Raw genomic sequence first — 22,035 nt, forward strand, 5'->3', positions numbered from 1 at the left:
CAAAGCAGTATTTGCTCAACTGAAGGCGAATTACTTTCTCTGTTAGCAGTTAGCCACCATGGCTTGCCACTGAGTCTAACTACCTTATAATCATTTGTACAGTAAAGCCCCTAAAATAGGGTGGATACAGTCTACGGTAAAAAATGTTTTTATAACTTTATTTTAGTGATTTTTAGTTACACAGAAATGAGCATACACACACACACACACACACACACACACACACACACAGACACACACACATACATGCATGCTCAAAATATAGTCCCATATTAGTGCCCTCCCTTTCTCCCTCCCCATATACCCTCCCATGGGACCAACAGTACAAGTTTCAACTTCTTCAAATCCACTTCTGAGGTTGTGAATATTCCAGGAAGTGAATGTTCATATGCACTCTTCATGCTTAGTTTTTGTACACATTAAACTTACAAGATGAAATGTTAATCAGTGAGGTTTTTCAGTTTTGATAGGTGGATTTTGTTTGCTTTTTGGCAGAGCCAGGTTAACTGATTCTTCCTGTGTACAGTCTTTATGCCAAGCTAAGCTAGCTTCTGGCAGGTTTTGACCTATATTTAATGGACTGACAGGAGAGTGGTATCAATCTTTTATCTAAGGAAAGCTAGGAAAAGCCAAAAATATTCACCAGGCAGGTGTTTCTCGGCAGCAATTACCAACTAGTAACTGGTTTAGATTGTATGTCCAACTGAAACTAAAAGTGATGTGATAAAAAGAACAGCTCTTACATGAACACAAATCAGGCTTATATTCATAAAAATTAAAAAAAGAGAGCTGCAATTACATGACAACTAACTGCAAATCATTGTGTTCAACATAGTGATTGCAACAACAGGTAAGCTCAACATTCGGTAGTAACCGCACTTCACACCTTCAAGAAAACAATGCAGCTGCTGATTGGAGATGCTGATGTGTCCCCGTACTCCTTTAAACTTTGCACAAGGCCTCCTTTTTTTGCAGCATATTTATAACATGCAAGACAAATATAGAAAGACCTGGATTAGTATTTATGGGTACTTGCCTTGTTGCCAAATATATTAACACATTTTAGATATCACAGACATATCTTACCTGACATTGCTCTGTATAAATCCTCCTGATGTGATAAACTCTCAGATTCATTCAAGCAAAAAAAATAAACATAACAAAAAATGCAATCATGGCAGAAAAATGAATCCTGTAGCTTCCAGATTCAAAACTCTACCTTTAACATTTTAACCAGATATGTGCTTTAAAGTAATAAAACAAATCTACCTGTCAGCTATTTTTCCTTGTGAATTTGAGAGTTTTAGCTGCTCCATTATTTGTAGACTTTTCTTTATGAGGGACAAATGTGTTGAGTTTTAGTTCATCCATTTAATGATAAATTCCTGTTGAGCAGTTTGAGAGAAAGGAATTAATTAAAAGTTAAGATAATGAATACCTTTGGTGTGAGTCTTTTGTGACATTTTCTGTGGAATCACCTTTCATTTTCAAATGTCAGCCAAAATTTAAGGTTGAATCCGCGAAAACAGATGGTCATCGCTGTCCACACGTACACAATAATGAACATTATATAATTGTCAACTCATAGATGTAACTGAGTCTCAATAAGCAGTGCAGGTCTGTCATATAAGAGAGTACACAGTGAATAAAGACCAGGACAGCCACATGACAGCGCTGCTGCCTGATGCATGACTGTCTCTCTGTCACCCTACATCCTCACCCGAAATAATGGCGACCTTTGATTCCCAAAAGATGTCAGGAAATGAGAGGGGGAAAAAAACGAAATGCACCCAATTAATTTAGGGTGAAGAGGACTGGAACGTGTGAGCGTGTCATGCTGCTGGAGTCAATGGTGAGGAGCTCCAGGAAAAGACAAGGCTCTGTATAATTAGGATTCAGGAGGCCCATTGTCAGAGATAATTAAAGCTGACAGCCACTGTGGAGGAGAGAGGAAGAGAGCGGAAAACACCTTCAGACTACATGCTTCACTTTAACACACTTTCTACATAGTCTTTCAGTCTCTAAAGCTCTCTCTCACACACACACTTGCGTTACCATCCATCATCCCAGCTTGCTGCAGAAACTGCATGCTAGGCAATAAAGTAGATGACGGATTAATAGAGACAATAAAGGCAGGGTTGTATCTACACGAACAGCATTTTGAGCCTGAAATCGAGCTGAATAACATTATTAGAGGTGACAGTTTCAGCAGACGGTTGGCCATTTTACAGATGTGTTTTGACATCTGAGGAGCAACCTCTCGTTATTGCTGCAGTGGAAATTATTCACATTACTTGGCTAATTATGAGTTCAGCTCTTTTCAAATATCAGACAAACTCTTTTTGCCTCCTTTGATTAAAGTCTGAAGATCTGTAGAAATGTTAAATAATGCATTTGTAACATCTCTACATATCTACACCTTCAATAAAAGCGTGTTATTAAGTACAGCACTGCTATAATAGTTTTCCATTAACGGTCAAAGGAAAATGACCTATTGGTCTTAGTATAAACTCTTAACACATCTGACAGCTCTTTCCAAAATAACGAGACATAGTGTCGACTGTTACATTTATTTTGATTCTACAAAATCATCTGAATCATCATGCAAATGAGTACTTTTCTGCATATTCTCCCTGTCAAGTTCTGCCTGCAGGAATGTAATATTTTAACCAGTTGTACATGTTCTCAAGGTTTTACCCAGCATCAATTTTTCCTTGAATTGTACCTTTTTATTATAGCCTGGTATCCACATAGACAATCTATCTCTTATATTCACAAACACACAGACCTACAAGTACATATATCCTTCAAAGGTGAAACCATATTTTTTCATATCAAGCTTGACACACGTCTCTGAATTAATTTCTTCATTTCCGGGTTTTTGTTTTGTCTTCTAACACAAAACAGTGCCTCGTACGCCGTCTGTGAATGTCCAAATAAGATAGTTGTAGAGGCCGCAGTGTGTCATCACAGAGACCACCAGAGCCGTAGAAAAGGCACTTAGTAGTGACAGAAAAGTTGTGATTGGCTGAGTTCTTTTTCTTATGGTGGTTGGGTTCCTCCGTTTGTACACAGAGGAGAAGATATGGCAATTTAAGAATACTGCTGTGTGAATTTCTGGTGGAACTCTTTGACGTTGTTGAGCAGGATCGTCAGCTTGTCTGACGGTGGCAAGATGGTCATTCTGGGAGGGAGGGGGGTAGAAAAGAGAGAGAAACATTAACTGAGTGAATCAATGACAGCAGATGCCTGGGTTAAGAGTTAGAAATTAGTTAGGATTTTGAAGAATCATTTCAGAAAGCAGCAAGAGTGCAATAGGTACATTTAAGAGGAGACATTACAGGTGAATAGGGCACATTTAGAGAGATATCACCATGAAACTTCACCAGTTTGTTACATTAAGACAATATTTTTTTGCAGTTTTCTGAAAAGTTATTTTTAGAAATGCAAATGAGGTGTGAAATACGCACACTTTTCCAGCACCTAAATCTGAACATTGGATTAAGCAAATTTTAAAGTTGTTTTTTTGTATTGATATATTGGATTCAAAGTTTTTCACAAATGTAAATTGGGGTATCTGCTTTTATCATTTCAAAAATCAGAAAATGCTCTCAAAAGCCATTGGTGTCTGTAAGTGTAGCTGAAGTTGAGATTTATGACTCAGAGCATGAGAAAAAACTCATTTCAAGAAAACAGCCTTTCAAGATTTCATACATTCTTAATGGAAATGACAATTTGAAGACAAAATATTGAATCTTATGCATATCAACAACAATATAGAACATGTACAACACATAACATTTAGCAGGAAAGTGGGAGCTTTCTAAAGACGCCGGTGATGACATGGTTTACATTACGTTTGCAGAACTACACACTGCAATAGAACACAGACTTTTAGTGAATTTAGGAGAAATCTACAGACACAAATGGATCAAATATAGTAAAATATACACCTAAATGTTTGATTTGGATGTTTTCTTTCCACTATTCTGTAAGAAGGCATTTTATGGGGAAAAATTGCCCAAAACCTCAAAATTGACCAGTGCATGAAAAAAAACACTCTTTTCAGACCTGGAATATGTAACACTGATGGCTCAAGAAGTGACATTTATATTATACATCAGAAATGTTCTGTACCTGAAGTGGTAGGTTCCATCCTTCTGACCGAAGCCGCTTCCAGGTACGAGGCAGATCCCCGTCTCCTCCAGCATCTTCATGCAGTAAAACATATCCGGCTGCTGACCATTTTCCTAAAAGTGAAGAAAAGGCATTACAGCACCATGTGAGGCTTCATATTCTGGTAGCAATAGTTTATTTCAAGTGGGAAGTACAACCCTAATTCCAAAACAGTTTGGTCGCTGTGTAGATTAAAACAGAAAATATCAAATTGAAAATCAGTGTGTAATTTATTTAAATAGAAAGCTTAGCAGTTTTGACCAATACATTTTTGTCTTGCTGCTGTATCCAACTGATATATATTATATTTGCAAATCAGTTTTTTTAACGTACATTTTACAACAACTTGGAATTAGGGTGGTATTTGATCAGGAATTTAGCTTCTTTTTTCTTTAAGTCTAGTTTTCCCTGTGACTAGCTATCTATCTATAAAGCAAGAAGTGTGTGCGTGTGTGTGTGTGTGTGTGTGTGTGTGTGTGTGTCTAGGGCATATCTCGCTGACCGTTAGTCAGACTGACCTAAGTTTTCGTATGTGGCTTGCACATGGCACGAAGGTTTTTGGGGCATCCTTGATTTTGAAGATTTTTGAATTCATGTTTTAAAATATCATCATTATTTACGTAGGACGTGTTGCGGCATTGCACTGTTTCCGATCGGATGCCTTTTAATGGAGGTCCGCCCCATTGTGTGATAGGGCTACACCTGCTCGGTAACACAATTCACTCTGGATTTCCACCATGACTCATCTCATCTGTAAGTCTATTTAGCCTACCCATCTTTCGGAGTTTTAAAGTGCGCTTCAAGGTTTGATTTTCCAATAATATTCAAATAATTTCCAGCGAATAGCAATGTTCAATGTGTATGTGCTGGATGGTGTGGTACCTTATGAAAAGTAAGGTATTTATGGAGTTGCAGACGTTGTAGTGGTCTGCATGTAATGTACGAATACATACTTCCTACGGGCACTGCACTAGTATTTATAAGAGAACACTGTGACCCAAAGTTTAACCTTCATGATAAAATGAATCATACGCAAAGCATTTAGCTGCTTTCTCTATTGGTTTCTTCCATTAAGTTGTGTAGTGTACTAAAGTCTTTTTTTATTTGTACAGAACTGAATTACTAGCAAAATCGGACCAAATGAAAGCAGAAAAAGCTCACTTGAGCATCTATTTGAAACCATTAATTATTTTTACTGTGTTGATAATTGTAATCTATAGATTCATGGCAACATTTTCCTTTTCTTTCAGTTACTTAGCACAGGTGTCCTTCAAAGTTCAAGACTTGCTTTTGCAGTACAAAGATAACTGAAGGTTAATATGAAGAATAACAAAAAGAAACAAATTTGAGACACAATAAATCTGAAGTATCTAATGCCCTTTTCTTTGTATTAAAAGCTTTTTAAAGTGCTTCAACCTCAGAAGTAGCAGTATTGAGCTGAAGAACGAGTTCATTGGAGCGCACAGCAGCTCCATTTAAACTGCCAATGGTAATGTCGAGTGTTGCTAAAGAAGCTCTGTCTTTAGGCGTTGTTTTTTGGGGGGGAAAGCAACGTGAGAAACAAAGCTGCAAATGCTACAACGGTGTGATGAAGATGGTGAATCACTGGGATTGATCAGGCGTCAGTAGGTCAGCTGTACTCTGACCTTATCCTCTGTAAGGCTAATCAGATTCTCAGTGGCTCAGCTCGTCGGCCGTCCCCTGAAATTCCTACGGAGCAGTCAACCAGGGGACAGAATTGAAACCACCAGCTATTGGAAATCATTTGTTCCCTTCAGCAAACAGGATGGTGGATGCACAGTGCACTGAAGCTGGCTAAAGAATTATTTAATCAAGCAGTGGAGATAGTAGCCTTGTGGATAAGTGGATCAAGGGCTGCTGAAATAATAATATGTATAAAAGCAAGCATGATGAGTAATTCTTGTATAACTGTCTATTTGTACCTCATCAATGTAATGCCCTCAATGTAAAAACAGAGTGACACTTGAATCTCTGAAACATTAATAAGTGCAGGAGAGGGACAGACCATGGCCTCTTTGACAGCTTTTTCAGGGATGGTTATGCGAGGGAAGGAGTACATCGCTCCCTGCACAGGATTGCAGCTGATGCCTTGAACAGTATTGAGGACCTGCTCTGTAAGCTTGGCCTTCTCTGCTAAGGCACTTAATGTGGCGTTGCGCTCCTGGAGAGGAAGGAGAAAAGAAAGGGAGAAGAAAGTAGAGTTGTAACTATAAAATATCTGCACCAACATTTCTAATACATGGGATTTACTATGCCATTATTTTTTCTCTTTCTTTTTAAAGTTTGTCTTTTAAAACTTAAAAAAACACATAATACTGACAGAAAATAATTGTATTAAAAGTTCCGAAAAAAATAACAGGAGAAGCCATTTCCGATGGAATATTCACAGGAAATAATTGGCGGAAAATTCATCCTAATTGCTAATTTTATACAAACTAACTAGATTAAGTACATTATTTATTTATGTTAATTGTACAGTATATCAATTGCTCTATACTGTTTTGTTATGCATCAAATACCATATCAAATATTCATTAAAAAAGCTACTTAGTAAGAGGCTGTCCGTGTATTAGAAAATGCGTAAATAAAAAGGGTCCCTTATGGGTATATAGTAATATATAAATTTTTTCCAAAGTAGCTCTGTGCAGGTGTAACTCACAATACAACAGTGCTACGTTAATGGAAAAAAATATTTTAAAAAAACAAACACATAAATTACTCATTTTTCAAAAAACAAACAAACAAACCCCAAAACATTAATAATAATAATGATAGGGGGAAAAACTCAAAATATCCCATTAAAGTAACCAAAAACAAATCACAAAGTAAAATCCATAATCAACAGTAGTGTACTGATAGCATATTGTCAGTGTATAATTCATGTAAAACAAGAGACCATGTTGATAAATATTTGTGTATTGATTAAATGTCCCACCCGTTGTAATTATGGGATGTAGGCTGTGTACCTTAATAAAGTTGTCATATGAGGGTTCCCCTGGCTGTGGCGGGTTGACCACCAGGTCCATCAGAGCCTGTCCAGGAACAGGAGGACACAGACGCACGGACACCAGCTTTGTCAGCTGGGCCTTCACCTCATCGTCCATATTGATGATCTCCATGTAGCCTCCACGGAAGCCGCACCTGAGATGGAGAGAAACATTATGTTAGACAGAAAACAAAAGAGACAAAGAAACAGTAAACACAAGCAAAATAACTTACTCTCCCATATAACATTTTGACGTTGAGTGGAAAGACACCAGCTCCACTGTATTTGAGTACTCTGGCCCCATTTCAAACAGAACCTTCTTAAAAGAGTGGAAGTGGCACCCATCAGCGTACACATTATCCTGGTACACCTGGTAGATGAGGACAGAGGGACAGATGTCACCGGGTGCAGAAAGCAATAAAAACACACAAATGTTAAAAGAAATGCAGAGACAGTACCTCATCAGCCAAGAGGAAGAGACCTTCCTTTGCTGCAAATCGGATTACGTCTTCAATGCACTCTCTGCTCTGAACCTGACCTGTGAATGACAGCGAGGCTCATTAAGGGAAAGCGTTGAAGTGGTGGTTAGTCAGATGGTTATGTGCATCTGCTGCCATCTAGTGGCTCCTCTTTCAGTAGGGCATGAAATGTGTGGTTATAAAGATACTTACATAGAGGTGCATTTCAATACATTAGAATATCATAGAAAAGTCCATTTCCAGTAGTTCAAGTCAAAAACCCCTAACCAAGTATTGAGTGCATATAGATGGACAGATTTTAGGTCTTCATTAAATGTAAGCCATAATCATTATAATTAGAAGAAATTAAATAAATTAAGACATGTTTCATTAAAATGTTTCATTCTGTGTTTAATGGTTCTATATAATGTGTTATTTCAACTTTTTGAATTGAATTACTGACATTAATAAACTTTTCTAATATATTCATTGAGATGCACCTGTACTTAATATGTGTAAACCTCCTGCAGAAAGGATCTCATTTTAAGTAAATTATGTGTCTTTGGTTCAGTTTCAGTACACAACATTTGTTTGACTTTTGACTGCAGTACTGAACAAGATTATACAATGTGAAAATACTTAAAGTTCACTAGCACTTATTGATGCTCACTAGCACTTATTGATGCACTAATTATTATTGCACTATACCTTGATTGTTTGTTTTTACTCTTCCTGTAAGTCGCTTTGGATAAAAGCGTCTGCTAAATGACTAAATGTAAATGTAAATGTAAAGTCACACTGAAATTAAAAGGAAATTTTACCCGTGGGGTTTCCGGGGTTGATGATGCACAGGGCTCGGGGGTTGCAGTAGCGCCGGGCCTCGTCCAGAGAGCGCTGCAGCTCGCTGATGTCCATACTCCAGCACTTGTCCTCATTAAGGTAATAGTTGATCTGCTCTGCGCCCAGTTCGGCCAGCGCAGCAGAGTAGAGGGGATACTGAGGTATGGAGATCATGACGCCTGCACGGGCCATACCCTCGCCACACACAAGCAGCTTCAGCATGGTCTGAAAGTGCAGGACAGCGACGGTAGGTCAAGAAAGACATGTCAACCAAACAGTGTTACCTACATTGTAGTGATCACATTAGAATTATACAGAGTAACTGTCTGCAAAATATCAAGGCATACTGTACATTTTGAGTTTGGTGCTCTGCATCTAGAATTGGCCTGAAACCACTTAGTTCTCCTTTTAAAGAACACATCATGATGGTTGGGAGTTCCCTGCAGGGTTATGTCAAGTCTTATAGCACCAAATACCAACAGAAGTAATCTCATGACACTATTAATACAGAGCTGGTCTAGACTTTGCTGCTTTAATTTTTTTTGGCTGTTCTCAAATCTTTGCTCTTTTCTTTGACCAACTGGTCAGGACCAATAAAATTAAACATTATTAACAGGAAACATCATTCTTAAACTTGTAGGCAGATAACTCATAGAAAATATATGAAATGAGATTGTGAGAATGTTATACCTGGCTTTTAAAGGATCACAAGCCAAAGTATCAGTGAAGTCATTTTATCACCTTTCCTTATCTTGTTGAATACGTGTTCCTGCTAATTTCAGTCTGTATGTGTCCTTTATCAAATTAACTACACCAAAATATATCTATTTTTGTTTTTTCAGTTTAATGTTTGAAATAAAATCCCTGAAAATTGATCGTGACATCAGGTGATATCCCGAACTTTTACGCACCTACTTGATTAAAAGTACAATAGAGGCACAAATTCAGTGAAAAAGATGAGAGGTGATTTTTACCACAATCCCGTCGCTGGCCCCTGTAGTGAGGTAAATGTCGTCTGGGTCGCAGGGCACGCCGCCATCTCTTCGCTCAATGTAGCGGGCCACATCCTGGCGCACAGAGTCTATGCCCTGACTGGCACTGTAGGAACCTGAGGGTGATTTATGCAGGGCTTGAAGCAGAAAAAATTCCTGTGCCTGAATTTTTTTTTATGCATGGGGGGGGAGCTCTGATGCCTCATGTATGATCAAATATTAGCATTCACTTAAAAGGAGATCCAGATCAAAGTCATTAATGATATGGTACTGACAATTAAAAGTATCGAACCAAACCATCTAGGGGGGTCCGGGGGCATGCCCCCCCGGGAGAAAATGTGTACATTTTTAAGTAAAATAAATCTATTTTGTGCACTTTGAGAGCTAAATGAGAGCAAACATCTAGAGGGCACCACATAATTTTTTGCAGTTTATCACGGGATCTCGCGGTCTTCCGTATGGTCAGGATTATCGCGTGTTCTCATTATCTCGCGTGTATTAGGGCTGGCTCGCTACGCTGCCGTTACGCGCCCGGTGGGAACTGACGCCGGGCAGAGGACGGAGCAAACCCGCGGCGGAGCCGCTCCGCGCCCGGTGGAAATGTGGGAGAGCGCACGCACGGACCGTATAGCCGTGTTTCTACTACCACCGGGAAAGTCTCATGCCACATCCTCTCTAATGTCCGCTCACTCTGCGTGTCTCCATAACAAGTTAGCCCCCAGAGCGATTTAGAGACTCTGGAGGTGACGTTTGGTTTTCGCCGTCGTTAACTGTGCACAGCAAATGATCATAAACAAAGCAGCATGGCTAATTATTATGCACAGTGTCTCCGCTGATCATAAACATAGTGATCGTGAATTAACGGTACGCGCTAACTGCGCACAGAGTGTCCGGTGCTTGTTGTAAACAAACAGATCGCTGTTTCTCCTGCAGCAGCAGCAGCACATACACACTGTACTGCTACAGAGCTAACTGCCGCTAACGGCGGCTCTTCTTAACGAGCCGGCCTCCGGCTCGTTAGTGGGTCGTTAAAAAGAGAGTAAGAAGGAGTCGCTGGATTTGTCTCCAGTCACTTTCTTGAGAAATAGTCATGACGTGGGTCTAAAGCACGCTCGGCGATGAGCCGCGTTCTTCTTCTCTGGCAGGCTGTACGCTATCCACCGTAATGCCGCCCTCCCCGGTCATACCCAGATCTAACTAACTAAGGGTTTGTTTTTTGTTTTTTTAAACATGATTAAAAAAAAAAAAAAAAAACACCAAAAAAAATCCCGAGCCGGATTTCCGGCACCGTGCCGGAGGTCTTCAAGCCCTGATTTATGTGGAGAAAACACAACTTGAAGCTTTACCAAAGGAAAGCATCATTTAACACAAAAAGACAGGTGGCAATTACCAGCCGGGGTTATATAAAGCTTATTGTGCTTGCAAAAAGAAAAACCAACGCACCCATACTGTTCCCGCCACAGGACTGCAGAATGCGTCTTGCTCTACTTTTAGCATCCTCTGGGAATGTGCTGTCATTCAGCAGTTCAGGGTAGGAGCACAGCGCCAAGACCTTGAAACAAAAGGGAGGTGTGAGGATAAAAAGCAGAGGGGACATTATGCAAAACCCTGCACAGATTACAGCATAAGATAGGAAGAAATGATAGACACCATCTTAGTTAGGGAGGATTTGATCATATACACACTCCTATGCAAACATATACAATCATAGATGTTGACAAGTCAGAAGGGAGATGCTAAATTTAGATGAGAGGTAGGGGGAAAGGATTAGGAGCAGACCTGTCGGAAGAAAGTGATTGGCTGCTGGCCCATAGCATGTGCGTCACCGATGTTGGCCTTGATGACCTCAACGAAGGGCTTCTTCATTCCCTGCAGGGCATAAACACAACACACACAAATTATTATACTGTTCATCTGAAGAATGGAGAGAGTATTTATTCACTTTTTACAAAAGAAACAAATGTATAGTGTATACCCATTAACAAACATGACTGTCAAAGAGAATGGGGTCGGCTGACACCCCCTCACTGCACCTACATAACCTCTTGACACTGTGCCCACACACACATGCTTAAACACATGCATAACTCTTCCATAAACAATCATGCCACTAAGGGCTTAGAGCTGCTGAGCAGCTGCAGAGTTCATAGCAGGTTTGGTGGTTTACTCGTAACCACTTAGATCAGCTTTTGGTTAGACTGAACAAGTTCTTTTCCTGCACTTTAGTGCATAAAGTGATGGTAGAAATAAAATAAAAATCTACCAAGCAGAAATGCTCAATTAACTGTTAGGCATACCAAAGTATAGCGCCTCCAAATAAGCATGTTTATTATTAGTTTATAAACTACATTATTGCATTATTGCATTTTTTTGCATTTTAAATGTTTGAGTTTTAGGTAAATGCTTATTTGACTTAGTTACTCTGTCTGTGATACTTTATTTTTTTCCAGTTCCTGGAGGAGAGCGCAATTTAAATGTACCTTGTTGAGTTTTTGACCTCTATTAGTCCTGTGATTGTTATAGCAATTGTTAAAACTGCCTTTCACTTTTACGCTTGAAGCCACTAAAGCATCCTACTCATTCATGTTACAAAACACTATGGTCTTTTTTTTTTGGGGGCATTTTGTAGCTTTATTGACAGGAGAGATATTGAGAATGAAAGGGGGAGACAGAGGGGAAGACATGCGGGAAAGGGCTCCGAGCCGGATTCGAACCCGGGCCGCCTGCTTCAGAGGACTGGGCCTCTGTTGTATGCGCTCTACCAGGTGTGCCACCGGGAACGCCCCACTATGGTCTTTTAATAGTAAACTGAAAACCAATCTTTTTAATTGCATCGTTCAAAATGAAATGGGACATCATACAAAAAGTGACAAATTGGACAGACACAGGTGTAACAAAACTTATAGACAAAAAATAAGATATAAAAGAACAGAGATTGTCTTTGTTGAACATGGTGCAGATTTTTAGTTGTTTGGTCAATGGGAGCATTGTATGCATGTGTGTTGTATAAGTGTGCCCCAGAAATAACTCACTTTCATAATCATTCAGGAAAGTCGATTTAAGGTGTTAACAGTTCATTCTATAACAACATAAAATGCAACCTTTTATGCAAAAGTACATCTATTCTGCACAGAAAACTTGACTAATAAGGGAGGTTACAGTGCAGCACTGTAGCAAAGACAGAAATAATTTGGTGCAACCAATCTTCAGCAGCCTTGATGCAGATACTGTGAGCAAACATGGGCACAAAGTTTCGACCTGTGCAAACTTTGTTATCATACTGACACCATTAACCTTCTGACACGGAGACATATATTACACAAGTGTCTGACCTCCTTAGTGTAGACTGCGAAAAAACAAGATGTCTGACAGCAAAGCAGCTGTAAACAACGTCAAAAATAATTAGGATAATATATTACCAAAATAAAGCTATCAATTCACAGTCTTCCAGGCCAATAATATCATGTTTCTGAAAGGTAATCTGTCGCCCAGCTGAGACCACTGACAGAGGATAGCCAGTAAAGCAGGCTGCCACGTGCACAAACAAGCACGCACACACACGCTGTTAACACCAGATGTTTGGAACAGCGTGACACTGCAAAAACAGCCACAAGTCGAACCTCAAACTGACACCCTGCGGAAATCTCCACAGCACGTTTGTTTCATTTGTCCATCCAGTTCAGATTTTATGAAACTCGAGTCTGCAGCTCTCTCACTGGTCACAATTTAGAGGCGTCGCTCGGTCTGGGCCAATAACATCACACTGGCAGAATAACACCCCTAGGTCAACAGAACCTCCCATTCATGATGGGGATCTTTTAGAAACACACTGACCTCTGCTCCTGAGAACTGACTCGAAAAGGCCAGTGCTTTTTGTCCTCCATTGCTGATAAAAACAGTCCAGCAAACAAAAGAGAAGGTGAAACTACACCCTTGATATAAAGCTCTGGCAGTGATTCCTTTTAGTCCCAAGGTTTTGCAAAGTAAATTTTCATTAATGAAGTATAACAGTGAAAGCACTTGTAAATAACATTTTGCATTAAGCTGTTAAATGTATAATGCAAGAATAAACTAAGATAAGGAAATTCACTTTGCATTAGAGCTGCAACAATTAGTTGACTAAACGGTTAGTCTAATGACAGAAAAATAATCTCAATTAATCGTTAAAGCATTTTTTAAATGCAAAAATCGCAGAAAATGCTGTTTTTTTCTTTCCCGCATTTCTCGGTTTTATGTCATTTTAAACTGAATATCTTTGGGTTTAGGACTGACAAAAAACATTTAGAGAAACTGGGATGGACTTTTGTTTACTTTTTTCTGATATTTTATAAAATTATTTGTAGACAACTAACAAGACTGCTAAGAACAATGTGACATATGTTCTATGTTCAGATCAATGCATTTAAAATGCTCTTCATGGATTTTTTTTGGGCAGTTTGCATATTGCTTTTTATTCTGTCTGAATGTGTGCAAAGACTTAGACAAAAACTAGCCTTGTGTGTGTACAGTGTGGTCTGTCGCCATAGTGACCGTCTCAAAAAGGTCCCCATTCACTATCAGCTGGCTGCTCATTAGGACAAACAAAGACCACAATGTAATAACTGCTTGTGAAGCGTTTATTTGCGTCCGTGTTAGCTGGTACAGCATATTGGCTCAGAATCTGTCTTTATTCTATTCTCTGTTAGGAAAATCTGACAACAAGCAAAGCTTTAATATTTGGGAAATGAACAAGAACAAGGCTACACTTGTAAGGCAGATAGAGAACAAAGATTTCAGCTCTAAATAAAAAAGTGTGTAGGAAACTGGAGTAGGGTATCACAGTGAGTGGGGCTTAATTCTTTACTGAAAGCAAGAATACCACGGTGACCTGTTTCCCAACGAAATGCAACACCATCAAACCCCCGGGGGAGGAGTTTGTAAAATAAAGAGGAATGTTTTTTTGGATGAAAGAACAAACAGTTAAAGTCTTAAAGATGGCAGGCCTGTAGTTAATTATTTGGGGTACATTTTTGGCTTCTGGCTGAGTGCTGTACTATTGTAGAGACTGGCAGCGGGACAGGCTGCAGTTAGTGAACAAAGAACTTGCAGTGCTTCGCCTGTCCCCGATGGAAATGTGATAAATAAAAGCAGTTGTAAGCGGTAAGTGCATGGGTTTTACCAGACTGCAATTACTTCTGCTTTTTGAACATCTAAATATCAGTTTGATGACGCCTGATCAAACTGCAGTCAGGAAGAAAATATATATCCGATAAAGAGACAGGGGGGATCAGCTGTGGGTGAGCATTGGTCAAAGCAAACAGAACATAAAATCTTTGGGGCCGGTGAACCATCTGGTTAGAAAGGTCGCCACTGTCATTACAGTCCCTGCTGGCCCATTCACCTGTGCAAGAACCTGTTGGCAATACTCTGAGCAAAGCACTCAAGAGAGGACAGTTTTCACACCAGACTGAGCTCAGTACACTAACAGCTGGTTGCCACATCACCATAAGCTGTCTGAGAGGAAGGGATCGGCAGTGACTTTAAAAAAAAAACAAGAGAGAGGGAAAAAATGCACAAATTGTCTGTTTTTATAATGCCAATAAGCTGGAATGCTTCACTACAAACATTACAATCTATTCTTATTTCCCAAAGGTTAAAATTGAAAGGCACAATAGCGGTCAGATCCACCGAGTTGCTCTTGACATTTTGGACACAGAGGCAACAGATATGTGCATCACTCGTAGGTCACAGAGATATAAACAGGACACAAAAAACATCTCTGGTTTGGACTTTCACCTCTCACTGAAGATCTCAACTGTGATTTAAGGACAGGAATTAAAAACAAGTTAGACATTAACATCATACCAGTGTGATCAGCCTCCTCAGGATTTACTGGCTAACTGATGGACTTTGATAAGAGGGTGTGTAAGCGATGCATCAAGTGATAACACGCAAAGTTTCTTTGTGTTCTTTTTGTTTAGGTGGTAATAGTGAGAACATAACCAGGAAGTCCAAACCTGCTGATCTACATTCTGCAACCATGTCTAATGAGGGACACTGACCGACTGGTTCAGAGTACAACCATTCATCAGCAGCAAATAGGCATACAGAGCCCTCTTTCAACTCATAAAGCTCAATCTACCAAGTATCACTGTGATTTTCTTTAAAGAAGACCTATTATGATCCATTTGTAGCTCTATATTATAATTCTGGGATTTGACTAGATCACCTTTACATAATTTACAGCAAAAAAGTTCTTATTTAATTATCAATTAATGTTTAAAGTTCAAAGAGATTCAAATGTCATGTGCCTAGTTAAACTTGTGTTTTCTTGCAATTTATGTTTTATATTATACATTCTTTTAAGCAGAAAACTCTAATAAGGGAAAAGAGTTGCAAATTAGCCTTGGATATATGTGCTTTATGCAATACATCTGCAGCATGTTATTGTAACCATGTGTTTTTGCATTATCCCTGACAAACAAACAAACAAACAAATATATTCTTTTTTTTTAAATTAGGGCAACAACTCACAATTGTTTTCCTTATTGATTCGTCTGACCGACTCACTGATTCATTTTGTGTTCGATAAAATGTTGAAATAGCAAAATAATATCCACCCCTGATTCTCAAAGTCCAAGGTTATGTCTTTAAATTTCTTGTTTTGTCAGTCCACATATAACACAGAGAAAAGAAGGAAATATTTGAGAGAATTTTTATAAACATAATTAAGTACTTTAACAACTATCAAAATACTTGGTGTTTACTTTTTTGTGCATCAAGTAATGACAAATCATTTGGGTGGAGTACTAAACTTTTCTGCAATAAAATATTGTTAAAATACTGTTAGACCGAATGCAATAATTTCAGTCATTTTCTACGTACTTACAATTGAATACAGTTCAAAGCCAAGATATTTAAATACATAATCAAATAATCAAACTGGGGAACTCATTCTGAATTCTATGCATTCTGTTATTCACACTTCTAACAGCGTCCCAACTATTTGGGGAATCGGGATTGGAGATTCACCAATGGGAACATCTTGTGTCACAGTTAGGACATCATTGAATCTGCAATTTATTTGTGTATTTTCATTTTTAAAAAGTGGTTCTATTAAATAAATCTTACGTAGAAACAGCCTGAGTAAAGATTACAAACACTTTGTGTGGAAAAACTTGCATAGCTTTTTTTAAGTAAATGTCACTCCAATTTGTTTCAGTGTGTGATGGGGGACAGACAACAAAAAAATCATGTGTTCAATGAAAGACCAAATACAAACTTTGATCCAAAGATACCACAGGTGGCTTGGACACTGAGATCAGACGGCCTGTACAAACCTCAGAGAGCTCCCTCTCCAGCTCCACAGCGCGCTGCACGATGGGCCCCCGCACGGCGTACTCCACCTTCTTCACTGTGGGGTTCATGGTGTCGATGGTCAGCACCTTGGCCCGGGACACTCCATTCTCGGACATTTTCTCTTTGGGGAGCCCACGTCGCGTCGCACTCAGACTCGATAAAGCTCTGCCGGGAGAAGAGGACGACAGAGTGGGAGAGGTGAGTGAGCGGACCCTGGGACCACCACTGTGCCGCTGCGCTCCACTGCTACCGCCTAGCAACTCGCTTTGCCCCCGGCTTAAAAACCGGGCGTTTCTGGGTGACAGCAACCGTGTGGCTGACATGCTACACCGACTTCTTTTCAACAAGTTAGGAAACTTCTAAAGCCTCAGCGGTGCCCAGCGACTTGCACCACGGCGGTTGCTTCACTCCTGATGATTCACGCACACTTTGCAAAGTTGTGCGTGTAGCGCCGCCGCACTGCTAAAAATGACTAAGCGCTCAGACCTTGGACCTGTCAGAGATTAAAGTACAAGTGGGGCTACGGCCAAATCGTGATAAAAATCCCAGGATGTTACTCAAGACCCTGGCTGACTCCACACACAGACTCCGCTTTTCACTCTGGGACATGCACCCCCTGCACACATGGCAACACTACAGCCAGCGAGCCTCTCCCTCCCCTTTGTGTGGCTTCATGACAACCGTTATCCCACCCCCTCTCCTCCGTTATCTTACGCACCGTGAGGCTGTCAGTCAGGGCCGGTTCTCCGGTTACCGAAACTGCAGACGTGGCTCACAACAGTGGACCGGCTGCAGCTTCCCAAAAACTTAAAACAAAAAGTGAGGTGCAGAGTTGTGAGTGCTCCATGCGGTTTGGGTGGAGACTTTAAGGCTCCTTTGTGAAAAAATAATTATGAAAGCTCCTCCTATTTCGACTGCAGCCCACTTCAAGGTTCATACACTTTTTCAGTGGTCAAATTCAAGCACTTTTCAAGGACTTTCAAGGTCCTTTTTCAAGCTTTTCCAAGACCTTACAACGGTTGTAAATTGCATGTTTTAGATGCTAAAAGGGGTAATTTCACTCAACTATACTAACAGCGATGGTATTACGCTTTTAACAACCAAAAGAACAGTTTGCTAATCTCAATATTCAATTTAGTATTGTGATTATGTATAGTCAGATTGCACGAGAAATACAGTAAGAATTTCAAGCATTTTCAAGCACTTTATCCAAAATCCAAGCACTTTTAAAACCTTGAAAATACAACATTAAAATTTAAGCATTTTCAAGGATTTCAAGCATCCGTATGAACCCTGTCACTTGAGTTTTCTCTATCTGCTGAGAGATGGGTTTAATGCAAATTCTGACTCTGTCAAAATCTGGTTTAATTGTGCAATCAGAATAATTAGAAAGATACTATAACCACGGGGACTTGTATGCACAAAATGAGCATGGTGAGCAGAGCATATGTGATTAAAAATTAGGTATTGGGATATATATATATACTGAAAACGCTACATGCCTTTACACTGAAAAGTTGGATTGCGGTTATAAACAACAAAACACTGTAATTATCATGGCATGAAGTGCTGATTCAATAATGGTGTGTTTGGCAATAGTCACCAGCACCATAATTATGAAATGATGTGGTGCAGACTACAGATAGTTTGGGTAATTCACAGGATGCAATGATTTTTGTGTAGCTCGGAATACATCCATGGTAAGTATGAGTTATTGAGCCAAATTCCTAATAGATGCTTTTCCTTCTTAAAAGCCCCCCAAAAAATCCAATTTTTAATCTTATAGTTCTTAATATATTAAAAAGAAGGCAGATATCGAAATGGCTCGAGGAAAAATTGGTTAAACTGTTCCTTTAAAGTTGAATTCCCTTACAAACTCTCTGTACCTCATAGCTGTTAAGAAAATGTCTCATATTTGAAAAATTAAAAAATATAAAATGTAACTAGTTGTCTTTGCAGAGCAGTTCAATTCAAATTCATATTTAAACCACTGAAAAGACTATAGGTCTGTTTGCAGCCGCACAGCATTCAAGTTTTACTGTGAAACATTTAACCAGCAGAGGCCAAACATTAACATAAACGTAAGGGGAAGATATGAATAAATCACTCAAAGATTCAAAGACCCACAGAAAGTAACCAACTATATTTAGCATTAAAACCACAAAAGATCTGAGGCCAAATGCCTAAGTGTCAAAACAAGAATCAGCAGGCACTTAGGTATCCCAGTGTAACATTTTTACATGATTCTCTAATACATTTTGAAATACAGTGCAGTCCTAGTGATAATGTTCATATTCAGTAGGTCTAACTCCAGCTCCCATTACTTTGACAGGGACAGCCTTGAACCCACTGAAGTTAGACACAACTGTACAACAGTGGCCTACCTCTTGAATGCAAAACAAAGCTAAAACAGTTCACGTTGGCATGCCATTTTCAACTGTTTTCATATTCTTGTCAGTCTTGAGCAGTAGTTTAGTAACAAATACCATGTGAGACCATTAACAGTAATACCCTTTTCTATTGTGCATCTATCTGTAGAAAAACAAACTGATGGAAGCTGATTTTTATGCCTCAAGATCAGTTAGTCGACATGTAAATTAATCTGTTTGAAATAACCAATAAACATTTAAGTAAAGTTTAAAAAGCAGCAGCCAATTCACTTCTTAGTCTAGAGATGGTTAACTCAAAATTCAGATGGTGCAACATAATGAATTGTTAAATTAAAACCCAGTGGCTGCAACTATATCAGAGAGAGTCTGTATGGCCACCGTGCGCAGTGCAAAGGTGGGCACTGACAGTGGGACAAGCAGGAAGAGCTGGTGCTGTGGTGTCTGAAGACCATAACTTTTGCACTCTTCTGTAACAAGATAGCACTGTAATGGCTGGTGGGATAATCCAAGGACAAAGTCCTCAGTGTTGCCTCTCTGAGCTCTCTCCTCTGGGGAGACACACAGAGTCTCTTCCTGTGTGAAGTAGCGTGTCGTGCTGAAGATGTAGAAGAGCTTCAGTAGCTTCCAGCAACGGGACTTGGAGGGTAAAGAAGGGTCCCCAGGTGGATGATTAGCGAGAGTCCGCACACAGGAGACTGAGCGACGTGTTTCACGGTTGATAAGAAGAAGTGCCAGCACATCAGGGCGCAGGGGGACGGATCCTGGTAAGCAGCGTTCCCCAACAGCCAGGCAGTCTCTCAGGGTCTCCACCAGGGGTGTCCAGAAAGACCCCACCACCCCACTCTCGGCTCTGTGCAGGGAAGGGGTTGGGCCACACAGCACGCACACATCTGCACCAGGGAGCAGCTGGAAACGGAGCAGGCGGTGTGCCACGGTGGGGCTACCCTGAGGAAGGAAAACTGGGTAATCACAAGAAGCTGATCCAGAGGCTGAGAGGGACCGGATCAAAGCAGAGAGCAGCACAACTTCCTGCGGTGCTAGGCGCCACCACTTCTCAGTTGCTGCAGCAATGCGCCCATGGACTGTGAGGCAACTAAACTCACTGTCTGCAGCCTGTGCAAAGCCATCCACGGCCTCTTGAAGGAGGGTAGGATTTGGAGGCAGCAGTGAATCAGCACAATGTGTCAGGTTACCCAGGATGCCCTCTTGGTTCTCCTCCAGCAGCTGATCAATAAGGCTGAAGCAGGACCGCAAGTCCCTCTTCAGCCTCTCAACATTCCTGACATTGGTCAGCTCATCCTGCCCCAGCACCAGCACCATGCAGCTCCACACATTCTCCAGGAGGCGTTGTAAACGGACCTCCTCCTCTTTGCCGCCGCCTACATCACATTGTCCACCTCCACCCACAGCGATGAGCATCACGCTGTCCTGGAAAACCCTCCACACCACTTTGCCCCCGCCTTCAGTTTCACAGCAGGACAATACTACACCCTGACCACCTCCAAACATGTGGACACCATTCAGGGAGCCGATGACAGAGAATGGCAGCTGTTTGGAGGCTCCTCTTGTGAAAAGAGGAACCCCGCTGCTGGCTGTGAGGCAGAGGAGCTGTGTGGAGCCATGCTGGAGCATCATCATGCTAGCCGTGCTTCACTCCTGTATTGTTTACTGTTACAGCCGTTAATTGAGCCAGTAAACTAACGGTCTTCAGTTAGCTGAGCGTACAATAACAAGAGCTGACCAGCTTACAATATGGTTCTCGCGTTACGATGAGGATGAGCACCTTGTTGAGCCGTTAGCATCACGTAACGTTAAACCATTTTCATGCAGTTGGCTGAAACCGGTTACAAACAACGGCAAGGCGAGCTAGCATGCAACAAACCTATCCATAAGTTCGGTTCACTACCTACTTTCTTTTGTTAGCTTACCGTATTTTAACATGCTACGTTAACAAAAGGAGTTACCGTCGTTTCCACAGTAACGCTGTCCCATGATTCATTCTTCACACTGAGGAGGACGGTTTCATTCGGCTGGTCGAGCAGCAGTTGTGATTTACGAGCGCTGATGTAACCGCTGAGAGAGCGGGACTAGCGGACTGACCTGGGTTCAGTTCCCGGTGTTCATGGAAGCGTTCATGGATCCGACATCCGTTAGTTTGACATCTCGCGAGAACACCACCAGCCGCTCTCGTGTGATCACAAGTGATTTACATTGGTTGACGCAATATGATAACTTGATTGCTGTAATCTTATCAATTAATGATTGTTCATTAGGTTTGATAACCCTATAACATGTGACATACGCATTATTAAAAAAATATAATTATTTCAATTAATGCATTTTGTGTACTGTGTACTTTAGAATTTTAAGGTACCTGTATATCCATTTTATGCTATTGTATACTTCTACTCTATCGAGCCCCAAGTGTTTAATATAAAATAAATGTGATAGAATGAAATAATCATATGAATCAATAGAATGTACACTGTAACAGAATAAATAAATTCTGAGAGAATTACTCTTGTTCAATCATTTTGAATTTCCATAGTTTTACTGCAGTTAATTAACTAGATATGTTCAGCTATATATGAGCTGGGCTTGTTGCATCTTGGCTTGTTGCATCTGAAGCTATTATAGTGGTATTATAGTAGTTGGACAGATATTTGGGGACCTCATAATGAATATATATATATATATATATATATATATATATATATATATATATATATATATACACACACACACACACATACACTGCTAAACAACACAATGTAACTCCAATTCAATCACAGATCCACTTAAGAAGCAACACGGACTGACAATCAATCAAAGCA

At 40.2% G+C, this 22,035-nt stretch overlaps 2 protein-coding genes across 3 annotated transcripts; both read right to left on the minus strand.

Annotated features, from left to right (window-relative positions):
* Nucleotides 1–2,556: 2,556 nt before the first annotated feature.
* gpt (glutamic--pyruvic transaminase) lies at nucleotides 2,557–21,281 on the minus strand. 2 transcript variants are annotated; one of them, XM_059344240.1, is made up of 12 exons: nucleotides 21,166–21,281; nucleotides 16,793–16,976; nucleotides 11,253–11,342; nucleotides 10,917–11,025; nucleotides 9,456–9,589; nucleotides 8,463–8,706; nucleotides 7,642–7,721; nucleotides 7,417–7,553; nucleotides 7,164–7,338; nucleotides 6,203–6,358; nucleotides 4,138–4,250; nucleotides 2,557–3,184 (listed from the first exon to the last, which is right to left on the minus strand). In XM_059344240.1, the coding sequence occupies exons 1-12, from the start codon at nucleotides 21,198–21,200 to the stop codon at nucleotides 3,094–3,096; spliced, it is 1,548 nt and encodes a 515-aa protein (XP_059200223.1). In that variant the 5' UTR covers nucleotides 21,201–21,281; the 3' UTR covers nucleotides 2,557–3,093. The 2 variants fall into 2 exon arrangements, with proteins under 2 accessions (XP_059200223.1, XP_059200222.1); XM_059344239.1 differs by lacking the exon at nucleotides 21,166–21,281 and having other exon boundaries at nucleotides 16,793–17,394.
* Nucleotides 18,358–21,122, minus strand: fuz (fuzzy planar cell polarity protein). Its single transcript, XM_059344241.1, has one exon. It carries the CDS (start codon nucleotides 20,837–20,839, stop codon nucleotides 19,532–19,534), a length of 1,308 nt encoding a protein of 435 aa, XP_059200224.1. The 5' UTR covers nucleotides 20,840–21,122; the 3' UTR covers nucleotides 18,358–19,531.
* Nucleotides 21,282–22,035: the final 754 nt, after the last annotated feature.

Source organism: Centropristis striata, chromosome 11 (assembly GCF_030273125.1).
Source record: "Centropristis striata isolate RG_2023a ecotype Rhode Island chromosome 11, C.striata_1.0, whole genome shotgun sequence".
NCBI classification, from domain to species: domain Eukaryota; kingdom Metazoa; phylum Chordata; class Actinopteri; order Perciformes; family Serranidae; genus Centropristis; species Centropristis striata.